We start from the raw sequence: 12,500 nt of genomic DNA on the forward strand, positions 1-12,500 counted from the left end.
TGCCTGAGAGACAGGAAGCAGGGGGGAAGGAGGGGACCCTGCTGACAAACATAACAAACAAGAAGGCTTTAGTTTTGTGTATGGGAGAAAAGCAAGCTTATGCACTTACATATGTGCAAACACACACACACACTAGTGCACACACTGTCACAGAGTATGATAGTGAAGATTCACTGAAGCCATATACCTTTTGAGGTATAGTATAACATATAAAAAACATAAACATACAAAATACACACAGCTTTCTTAATGTATGCATATGACACACTGTATGTGTGTGTGTGTCTATAATTATGTTTGTGTGTACATTTGTGTGCGTGCATATGTGTGGTCAGAGAGATTGAGAAAACTGATAGCAGGTGATGACACGGTAAAGTGAAAGAGTGAGACATGGGGGGGGGGGGGGGGGGGATGTAACCGAAAGTGAACCGCAGCACCTCAGTGGCCTTGAGGAGTGAATGGAGAGAGGCTGCTGGGAGAGAAAGGCGCACATCTCTGCTATTCAGCTCCCCTCTGCTCCTGCCTTTGTGTCAGGCTGGAGCCTCTGCATGGCTGCTTTTGTAAACAAGTCAAGGATGTCTCATTCTTTTCTCTCACTTTCTGCCTCCCTCTCGAAGTGCATTCATTCTCCCTCTAAGCGGGGAAAAACCCAACACAAGCTGTCCTTGGCGAGCAAAAGTTTGTTTAGGCATCGCATAGCCCTGCTGTCAATCACAACCCTTTTTTTCATTTGTGGCGAGATATCAACCGTTTTGTCACAGCAGACGGCCAAGTCACAATACACACGGAATGCAGTTTGGAGGGATTTGGAAGTGGGAAGATTTTGAAAGTTGAGAGCACAACTGATGCAACTAGGTGAGGTTGAAGAGATGATCCTGACAACACAACACCTACTCCTTGTAAGCCAATATTTGGTATGAGATTATGCTGCAGATGATCATATAGACTGTTATAACTATCTAGCTAACAGACAAATCTGTCAATCTAGGATCGGGTCGCAGTAGTAAACGGCTTCAACAGTGTATACATCAACGGCTTCAAAAAGGGAAGTATATGATGGAGATAATTTCCAAACACTGTTAATGTCTTAAGAATATAATAATCAAGTGCCTTGTATTATTAATTACCTTATATGAATCATGTACTTATGTAAGCAGGAACATGGCTTTTCTGTGTTTCTGCGTGTGTAACTTAGAATATTAGGTGCCACTTAGTCTGCATATGTACAAGAGCATGTTTAGACCAGAGGTGATAAGAAGGTTCGAACTGTGCTTCTTCCAACCTTGCAAAACTTCCATCCTTGCCTCAGGCGTCAGAAATCCACCACGTGGTTATCTCTGCTGAAAGCTCAACTTCTGTCTATATAAACCTTGTGCGATGTGTTTATCGTTGCTTCACTTTCAGCCTTGTGCTGGGAGTGGGCCCGATTGCAATTGTTGTCTGTCTAATAAATATACTTATATGCAGCTCCGGAGTCCTGAGGTAACTAGGGTGAATTTTCACCTATCAGTATACATCTGGCAGATATAACTATTCTACAGCGCAATAATGTTCTTTGTCTTCTTCACACAGCATGTCCGGGTGTTTGTTTCAGAACCATGGACAGGTCCCGTACCACTAGCGAGCCCCAGTCCTTTATTGTCATCAATGACCGGAATAAACAATACCCGTCTCTTTCCAAACGACCAGGCCCTGGCAATTCATGCCACTCCGATCAGCAGATCGTGTTTTGTGTTCAAGTCCCTAACACACCATCCTCTATCTCTCGTGGCCCTGTTGAATGTGTTATTCTCCGTACGTCACGCCCTTGCGCGCTCACAGCCCTATCCCTTTCTTTTTACCATACAGACACGTGTCCAAAGCGCGCTCATTCATAAAACCCAGTGTTTACGGTCAGCTGTGTGTTGTTGTCTCGAGAGGACTTTATTACGTGTTGCTTTCAGCATGCACCCTGTTGCTCACGAGAAAGAGCAACCTTTTTAAGGATTTTATGTTAACCCGTTTGTTTTTAAAACTATGTTTTCCGGGTGGCAAATGCAGCTAGATGGCGCGCATCTGGGGGTCGCTGTTTATGTCAAGTTGGGTTTCAATTGGGCAAACGGTGTAAGTGTGTCAGACATATGCGTGCCGTGGGCGGGAATAGACATGTGTTTATAGCGCGCGCTCTGTGGGGCGGCAGCAGACGGAGAGGAGACAGGGGAGAGCCGATAGGCAGCACGCGCTGGCTGCTTAACCGAAGGCTGGGTGGGGGAGCCGGAGCCCTCTGTCCCCGCGCGCGCACACCTGTATGGATGACCACTTTAACCTCATCGACTCGCCCTCCGTCAGGCACCGAGGCACCAGCGAGGAGCACAGCTACGGGGACGGGGACAAAGCCATCATGACAGTTGTTGCTTCTGACAGCATGCTGGAGGAAACGGCCGTGCTCCCCACTCACCTGCCCGTGGATCGATACGAACCCCAGCACGAGTGTTGTGAGCGGGTGGTCATCAACATTTCGGGCTTGCGCTTTGAAACGCAGCTCAAAACTTTTAACCAGTTTCCAGATACATTACTCGGGGACCCAAAAAAGAGGATGCGTTACTTTGACCCCCTGAGAAACGAATATTTCTTTGACAGAAATCGACCCAGCTTCGATGCTATTTTGTACTATTTTCAGTCAGGTGGGCGCATTCGCAGACCCGTAAATGTCCCCATAGATGTTTTCTCCGAGGAAATAAGATTTTACCAGCTTGGCGAGGAAGCCATGGAAAAATTTCGAGATGATGAGGGCTTCATAAAGGAAGAGGAGCGCCCGTTGCCAGATCATGAATTCCAAAGGCAGGTCTGGCTTTTGTTCGAATACCCCGAGAGCTCTGGGCCAGCGAGGGGCATCGCCATCGTGTCAGTGCTAGTGATTCTCATCTCCATCGTCATATTTTGTCTGGAGACTTTGCCTGAATTTCGGGATGACAGAGACCCTGTCACAGTGGCTCCAACAATAAACGGAACTAGCCCCTACGTCCGGAGCCCCTTTACAGACCCCTTTTTTATCATAGAAACACTTTGTATCATTTGGTTTTCTTTCGAACTGTCGGTCAGGTTCTTCAGCTGCCCCAGCAAAGCCGTTTTCTCCAAAAACATCATGAACATCATCGACATCGTGGCCATCATCCCCTACTTCATCACCCTAGGGACGGAGCTCGCTCAGAGTCAGGGCAACGGGCAGCAAGCCATGTCGCTCACCATTCTTAGGGTGATTAGGCTCGTGCGAGTTTTTCGCATTTTTAAACTCTCTCGACACTCCAAGGGACTTCAGATTTTAGGTCAGACTCTGAAAGCCAGCATGAGAGAGCTGGGACTGTTAATTTTCTTCCTTTTCATTGGAGTTATTTTGTTCTCCAGCGCGGTTTACTTCGCGGAGGCAGACGACCCTACCTCGAGTTTCAGTAGCATTCCAGATGCGTTCTGGTGGGCTGTTGTAACCATGACTACGGTTGGATATGGGGATATGCACCCAGTAACGATAGGTGGTAAAATAGTGGGCTCTCTATGTGCCATCGCGGGAGTGCTCACCATCGCGCTCCCTGTGCCCGTCATAGTATCCAATTTCAACTACTTTTATCACCGCGAGACAGACGGAGAGGAGCACGCTCAGTATCTTCACGTGGGCAGCTGCCAGCACCTCTCCTCCACCGAGGAGCTCAAACGGACGCGCAGCACCTCATCGCTCAGCAAGTCGGAGTATATGGTGGTAGAGGAGGGGATCAATAACGCATTCAAACAGCCAAACTTCACTAATCAGAAAAACCAAAACTGCGTGACTATCAAAAGGATTTTCACCGATGTCTAACGCCGACCAGTTCGTTGTCAGTGTTCAATTTATATCAGTTCAACACTTGAAATTATTTATAAATCGTTGGATAAACATCGTTATGTGCAGGTGCAGATCTTCCATGAACGTTGCGTTAGAGGGTTCGTGTGTATGAATAACATATGGGCGGCATCAAACAAACGGACTCGCCTTTGGGTTCCGCACGGTACCAATATGTCCAGTAGTTCAGTGCAGACCCAACTTGTTGCTTTATTTCGTCCACCGGAAACAGGGGTCCTAATGTCAAACATGATTGTGCTTATTTTGTGATGGACGTCAAGTAAAGGTCTATGTTTGCTTTCGGTGTTTCATATATAGATATGTAATTATAGCCTATATATACATACATATATTCACTGTGAGAGGTTTTAATGTGATATTCTCAGTATCTATCCAAGATTTGTTCAAAGGTGACTACCGTTAACGTGATGAAACGATTGTTATAGGAAGCAATGTCAGACAGTGGCAGTCCTGTCTTCTGTTATTACTGTTGAATCACACTCAGTTCAGTTTGGAACGGAAATAACCTATGCTGCCATTACAATATAAAGTGGACTTACGAGTGAAATGTTCTACATATAATGTTGAATTAATTACATTATTAAATAATATATCTAAACAATCATATATTCCGATGAAATAAGGAATAGAAGTCAGAGAATGTCACCGCTGGATGCACTTGGTTGCACGTTTTGTTTGCGATTTGATGTATGGCAACTGTTGTTGACACTGAAATTAGCATCACAGCACGTGCTAAACGACCGAGGGTGGACAAAGTAAACATGTTTTTCCTGCAAAACGTGGCACTGGCAAGTTTCTCTCGGGAGGACTGGACTCGATGGAAAAGACTGCCGGACGTCTTTCATCTCGGGAGCGGTGGAAGAAGAGAGATCAGCGAGGACACGCCTCCGAGTCGACGCCAATGAGCCCGCCTTGTGATGCAGTCTCCATAGCGACTTCGGTTTCCTGGGTAACCCCCATTTATGTTACCATGGTATCCTTTCTTCGTTTCCACAGTAACCCCTCCAGATGGTTCAGAAGCCTGACTAGCAAAATAGAACGCGCTCCCCACCGTCCCCAAAAATAGATTTGCCTGCATCCCCGTGGCACACCCAGCCATCAAGATGCACAAGCTGTGATATAGGCTGCATCATTAGGACTGCATATATGCATAAACATCCACAATGTGTTTTTCTATGAGGAAACCTAGCAGGACAAGCTGTCCTACTTAAGCAGCGTAAACAGTCAGTGTGTGAATAAAACAGGAGCATTCATTCAGAACATGAGTGAATGCTGTCTGCAGAGAAGAGCCTCGTGCTCATCATTCACAACAACTCAGATTCATTCATGTAGACTTTTTTGTAACATGTTTTGTAGTTATTTGTATCGAAAATATAGTAGCCCAACAAAACATTTGTCTGAAGGAATTGGAGAAAGGTTTTATGTTTCATATTAATGTACTCTCTATGCATCTCTGTTTGCATATATTTGTTTACATTAATCAGGACATGAGAAATGTAAAGAAATAATTTACAGCACCCAAAAAGAATATAAGTATTTTATATTTTATATCTAAGTTGTATATTTTGCATTTTTGCAACAAAAATATCAAGTGCCTCTTTTCACTTACTGAGATCTGTAGACTGATAACTATCCTTCCCTTAAATGTGAAAGTCTGCCTAAATAGTTCACCACTGAGCCCATGCCAAAGCAAATCCGCTTTTTTATCAAGCATGTGGACCAGCTCTGGCATCATAGCAGGATATTAGTCTGAATGGCCCTTGGCCTTTTTGTGGAGGTAATCTTCAGGCGACATCTCCCTGGCACACACTACTCTCCAAGCCTATTTAAACCACCTTAAACACATGGGGCTGTCTATGCCAGGTCTCAGGTTTAGTCCTTCCTATTTAAACCACCTTAAACACATGGGGCTGTCTATGCCAGGCCTCAGGTTTAGTCCTGCCTATCTAGCATGGCCTTTATCATTTCACTTTCCTATTATTCTGTGAAAAGAAGTCATGCGAGAAGGCCATTTTGTGTGGAATCACACAAGATGAAGCGATTTCAGCTGTGTGTGTGTGTGTGTGTGTGTGTGTGTGTGTGTGTGTTTAATCAGATCAACAGCTCTGGCTCAGCAAGTGGTTGTGAATCAGTAAACACAACCTGTAGGGTAGTGAGCTCATCGCCCATACGGCGTCCAGAGGCACTGCAGCGTGAGCTGCCAGGGATTTGTACCCGCCAAGTCTAATGGCAGCAGGTTGCAGGGCGCATCGGCGTGGCGTTTGGTTGGCCGGTTAAAGCGCATGCCACGAGCCCCTCGCCACCCGGGCGCATCCAAGCTGGCAGTCAGTGGGCCAGTCATCTCTGGCCAGGACTCACCGGAGATTCCTGGCATGGCAGAGTTTGATGAGCCACTCAGCATCTAGCGCAGAGAAAATGGCTATCGGCATGGCAACATTAAGCCTTACGCAAATGTCACTGGAAGAAAGGCTGCTACAAAAAGACCAAATCTTCTCTCTGTCACGCTCACGTTATAAGCAACCAACTGAAGAGACTGTAAACCACTGTTAAATATTAAAAACACAATTAATATAATAATAATCAGTGTGGCAAAACAGGTCAAATGTCATTAATGCGATGTAATGTAAGGGAAGTGTCAAATATAAATAATGCGAAGGGGAAGCGATCCATGAAGAACTTTTCTTGTTTCTTGTTTATTTTGTTTTGAATGAAGCCGTTTGTCACTATCACACAAAGTGCTTCCTGCTAGAGGGCACGGAGGTGTTGTGTGAAGTAAACATTGCTCAGTGCTGCCCCCAAGTGATTGGCGTGGTCCCTGCAGGCAGGAAACACTGGCAGGACATTTTCCACCACACTTCACACTGAGGGACTAATAACAGCACCTGTGCCAACCCTGGAGCTCCATCCTAACCGTGTGTGTGTGTGTGTGTGTGCGTGTGTGTGTGTGTGTGTGTGTGTGTGAGAGGCACAGAGAGGCAGTTAAGCAGATATACTGTCCCCCTCCCTCCCTCTCTCCCGTTCAGGGGAATCCGTGTGCCTGTGTGGGCGTATCATATGGGTGCATGTTCACACACACACACACACACACACACACACACACACACACACACACACTCACACACACACACACACACACACACTAGTGCAGGATCCCAGTTACACTGTGTGTGTGTTGTGTAGCTCTAATTGATAATCAATGTTTAGCCTGGTAGATCAAGGGACGAATAATACCACAGTCGTGGATCCGGTTCCCAGTGAGGACACAGACTAATTGACCTGTGTTTTATTAGTGGTTTCTTTGGATGAGGTTGATCATGGGTTCTATGCCCTACGTGTGGACACAGACTAATTGACCTGTATTGTATTAGTCGTTTCTTTGGATGAGGTTGAGCATGGGTTCTATTCCCTACATGTGGGCACAGGTACCTGTATTTTTTGCTTGTTATTTGCAACATCACTTTCGATTAGAGTGTATACTGAATGGAAACATGTAGAGTGACTCTGTGTCATTGAGAAAATGAGGCCCCTGTCAGTACACTTTGGCTCAGAGTTGGACCAGTCTGTTGTGAGAATGCTGACTGTCAGCCTGCGAGTTTGAGGCGCTGTTTGGATTGGCGAGGGTCGCTCACGTAGGCGTCTGTTGTCGTAGCACTCTGTCTCCAGTTTTGATGACAGAGGAAGCAGTCGTCTGGGGGACTCGTCTTTGACAGGCCTGAGAGCGAGACGCGGCAGCTGATGATGGTGCGGGGGGAACCGCAGACTGGGTTCTGCTGCGGGGGGTCAGAGACTCATCTGACCCCTGAACCCATCTTTGTGCTTCCGGGTCCTGACAGAACCGCAGATATTCAACTCATCCTCAGCATGCCTGTCGGAGCTTTGTTTGTTTCCATTGCTTCAATCACTTCTCTGACTCACTCACTCACTGTGTTGTTGTTTGTTTGTTTGTTTCTGTAGGATGGAATGCATCGTGGAGGCGTTGTCATGTCAACACACAATACTCCTCTCCACTTTGCTCCAGACCAAAGGCTCTCTGGAGAACAGGGGAGGCTTGTCCATAAGGGCGATTGGGGCGACGCACTGCCTACGGGAAAAGGAGATATTTTTTTTCTGTCGGATTTTACCACTAGACCGCCTGATCCATAGACATACAGTATATACATGTATATATGTCTATGGTCTGATCTGCCTCTGAATGTCATTGTCCAATCAGGCAACAGTCAGGCAAAAGTCGTGCTTCAAATGGCCCCGCCTCTTTTTTGGGCGATTTGGGGCGAAATGGAAATCGCCCCAGACCTCTCTCACTGACTCTCATGTTAAATCAATTTTTTTCTCAAAACAGGGCTTTCAATGCATTCTCTATGGCTTCCGGGAGGGCTCGCCCCTCCATGCTTTCGTCATACGTAATAGGACGTATAAGTGTATAAGAACGTCATACGGCTTCGGTCAAGGCATATTCTGTCAAGATGGCTAACGTTCAGTGCAACAACTCGATTCGCTCTTTGAAGAAACTCCTTTTTAGTCGGCGTACTAATGAAGATAAATTGACAACAAAATAATTAGGACTTCCTAGACAAAATGTATCCATTCAACAGGTTTCTACAAAAGGGGGGAAATCCTACATCCAAGAATTGGAATGAAAGAAAATTGTGGCTAGCAGGCTGTGAAGTGGCTAACGCGGTCTGTATGTCTATATACCACTGTCACTTTTCATAGGTTTCACAGTGTGAATGTTCTCTTCTTGCACTAACACTGAGTTATTTTCTATGTGATGACTTATTTTGCTTTTGTAAGCCAATACTTTCAAGATCACTCAATAAATATTGTTGGTTTTTATTTATATGTTGCCCCCTTCTTTATGTTGTTACTGGACATATCATGTGTCCTGTTAAGCTATGTTACATCGTACAACATTTGAGACATGTGGATAATGAAAAAGTGGGATAATTTAATGTGGAGCCACATCATGTTTGCTTATGAAGGCTCCTGGATGCAACTTTCTTCTATAGCTTTCCACCTGTAATTAGCTACTCTATGTAGCTAGAGGGGGAAATATTTCTGTTGTGTGCTGCCATCTAGTGATGGAAAAGGTATTGCTGTATGAGTTAATCAGCTAACAACAAATTGATACAGTTGTCTTGCTTAATGTGCCTACTGAATGGGTCGCCTTCATCATTATCAAAAAAATTGCCCCCCCTGAGAATTTTTTCAGGAGCCGCCACTGGTGGAGAAGGTAAATCTTATTCTAGTTAATGTTTTTTTTTTTTAAATGCTTTATGATCACATGTGGAACAGGACAACAGAAACTGCTCACCTGAAAGAAACTGAGATATTTCAGATATTTTCATAGCTTGATGTGCCAGATTACAGGAAGTTTTACAATAGTGCAGGGAAATACCCCAGAGCTTGTGTGAGTCCTGTATCTGTATGACCTTACCTGGTCATCGTCCATAAGCAGTTACCGGGGGTTACCAGGGTCCGGTCCTTGGGTTTTTAACAAGCACAAGAGAGAAAGTGAATTGTTAATGGAGCTATATAAGAAATAAAAGTGGCATTGGCTTGAAGATTTGAATGACATTCACAACATTTAAACAATCGAAACCAAGAAAATGTAGGGACCTCACAGAAGAGTAGGTAAAGTTCTTAAAGTCTTTACTTTCGGTCCTGAGTTCACACACAATAAGGCAGTCAGTGTGGCGAAAGAATCAGACATGGAGTAGGCAACAAGGCAAACACCCAGGGACAGGCAAACAGGTCGAGCATGAGCAAAAACAAAATAGGAACAAGGGATTGCTGAAAGGCTTGGTTGCAGAGAGTACAAAAATCTGGCAACTGGGAGGTGAAAAGGCTGGGCTATATATACAGCACTGCATGATGGGATAACGATGGGCACTGAAACTGGCAGGAAACTAAACATTGGGAGGAAGTGAAGCACAAAGTAAATCAGGACATCACACAACAGTGCTTATTTTTCAGTTTTTTCCCCCTCCGTGACCCACAATGTCATGGTGTCTTGCCTTGGCTCCTGATGGTCCATCCTGTGCTCGTCTTGTAGTCCGCTCTTGTGACTCATGCTCTTCTGACTATGGTGCTAACAGGTGAACACGAGCGCTGTAAACTGTGTCACAACAACTCTGACACGTACAAACTCAAACACTGACATGGTGTGTCTCAGTTAGACAGAGAGGGAAGAGTTCTACTTTCCACTTTTTAATGTGTGTAAACTGTTTTAGCTCTCTCATCCTGCCCGGCTTTCCTCATGAGCAGAGTTGTGAATAACAAACACACACACACGTACACAATCTCTCAGACTCCCCCCCCCGCCCCCACACACACACACACACACACACACACTGCGTGGCACGTCTCCATGCTGTTTATGTTGATGCTGCAGGCTGGGGGGTATTGGGGCGAGTGATTTCTGTTTGCCTTAACAACCTTGATGTGATGCTTCTCCTTATCGCTGGGTCAGTGGAGGCTATGTGGCTATGTGGCTGTGTGCCGTGTGCTTCAGCCAACACTGGCCCGTGTGCTTCCTTTGAAGGCCACACAGGGGTAGTCATGCTTCAAACCCCTCATAACCTCTCCTGTCTAAGCCGGACTGTTTTTAAGGGCTTGATTGTTTACAGTAATGAGTTCTCCAAAGGCGAACAGGTGTGCGAGCTGTGCTGTGTGTGTGTGTGTGTGTGATTGAGTATGTGTGTGTGTGTGCAAGTATGTTTGTGTTTGTGTTATTGTGTATGTGTGTGTGTGCGGCGTCTGTGTGTGTGTGTGTGTGCGTGAGAGAGAGAGAGTATGTGTGTGTGTGTGTGTAAGTATGTGTGTGTGTGTGTATGTAAGTGTGTGTGTGTGTGTGTGTGTGTGTGAGAGAGAGAGACAGAGAGAGAGAGAGAGTATGTGTGTGGGTCTTATTTGGATTTTGGACTAATTATTCTTAAGCAGTTTTGGTTGACTTGTTAATGAGCAAAAATGTTGTGAGGGCAAAGGGTTGTTCATTGGCTGAACTTGTGTGACTTTGTGTGACGTATTTAAGGTAATTTAATGAACATGGCTGTTGAAGGTGTGTCTGCTTATGAAGTGTGAGATTGGGTTCAGGTGAGTGAGAATAGTTTAGGTTGGTCAGAGTGAATGATGTATTTAGGGCTGTAGGAGGTTATATGTTGGGTTGTGTGTCTGTGTTTGATAGCGTATGGCATTGTGTGAGATTGTGTTGGGTTGTGAGTCTGTGTTTGATAGCGTATGGCATTGTGTGAGATTGTGTGTGTGTGTGTGTGTGTGTGTGTGTGTGTGTGTGTGTGTCTGTGTTTGATAGCGTATGGCATTGTGTGAGAGCGTGTTGGGAGTCTGTGTTTGATAGCGTATGGCATTGTGTGAGAGTGTGTTGGGAGTCTGTGTTTGATAGCGTATGGCATTGTGTGAGATTGTGTGTGTGTGTGTGTGTCTGTGTTTGATAGCGTATGGCATTGTGTGAGAGTGTGTGTGTGTGTGTGTTTGATGGCGTATGGCATTGTGTGAGAGTGTGTTGGGTTGTGTGTCTGTGTATGATAGCGTATGGCATTGTGTGAGAGTGTGTGTGTGTGTGTGTGTTTGATAGCGTATGGCATTGTGTGAGAGTGTGTGTGTTAGGTTGTGAGTCTGTGTTTGATAGCGTATGGCATTGTGTGAGAGTGTGTTGGGTTGTGTGTCTGTGTTTGATAGCGTATGGCATTGTGTGAGAGTGTGTGTGTGTGTGTGTGTTTGATGGCGTATGGCATTGTGTGAGAGTGTGTTGGGTTGTGTGTCTGTGTTTGATAGCGTATGGCATTGTGTGAGAGTGTGTGTGTTGGGTTGTGAGTCTGTGTTTGATAGCGTATGGCATTGTGTGAGATTGTGTGTGTGTGTGTGTGTGTGTGTGTGTGTGTGTCTGTGTTTGATAGCGTATGGCATTGTGTGAGAGTGTGTTGGGTTGAGTGATTTGGTGTCTGGTAGTGTCATGCGTGAGATGGTGTGAGATTATTACCTGAGGGATGCTTTAAAAGGTGAATGTATGACAGTGTATTATGATGTGTTATAATGTATAAGGTTATGACATTGTATAATGACGTGTAATATTGTATGAGGTTATGACATTGTATAATGATGTGTTATAATGTATGAGGTTATGACTGTTACGACCCTGTGGGTCTGTCTATGTATTTTTGCCTGTTCTTCTGTTTTGTCTTGTGTGTCTTGCAGGTGGGTTGGTGCGCAGTTGATTGGGGCCTTAATCCCATTGGGCCTATAGAAGTCCCGGCCCTTTAAAAGCGTCCGGGATTCCATCATACGGGGCTTGCTTTGGGGATTGCGCATTTCTGTTTGCCACCACACTCGTTGCCGCTAGGCCCAGCCTCGGGCCTCGCCCGCGCCACTACCATCATGTGCGCTACTCACCGGAGTGAGAGACCGGGAGAGAGTGCCAGGCTGTTGAGGCCTGTTCGCCAAGCCTTGTGTTTTTTTGCTTGTTACGTTATTTTTTAGCCTTAGTTTAATTATTTTATTCTTTGTCCAATAAATTCACGGTTATTTTTATTCCATTGTCTGCCCGTGTTTTAAAATCTTTGTCATGTCCTAAAGCCCTAGACAGGGACGTGACCATGACATTGTATAATGA

At 45.3% G+C, this 12,500-nt stretch overlaps 1 protein-coding gene across 1 annotated transcript; it reads left to right on the forward strand.

The window, feature by feature from the left end:
* Positions 1–1,868: 1,868 nt before the first annotated feature.
* LOC105907781 (potassium voltage-gated channel subfamily A member 3-like) lies at positions 1,869–8,086 on the forward strand. The gene is made up of 2 exons (XM_012836167.3): positions 1,869–4,823; positions 7,829–8,086. Exon 1 carries the CDS (start codon positions 2,288–2,290, stop codon positions 3,830–3,832), a length of 1,545 nt encoding a protein of 514 aa, XP_012691621.1. The 5' UTR covers positions 1,869–2,287; the 3' UTR covers positions 3,833–4,823; positions 7,829–8,086.
* Positions 8,087–12,500: the final 4,414 nt, after the last annotated feature.

This window comes from Clupea harengus, chromosome 5 (genome assembly GCF_900700415.2).
Source record: "Clupea harengus chromosome 5, Ch_v2.0.2, whole genome shotgun sequence".
Lineage (NCBI taxonomy): Eukaryota > Metazoa > Chordata > Actinopteri > Clupeiformes > Clupeidae > Clupea > Clupea harengus.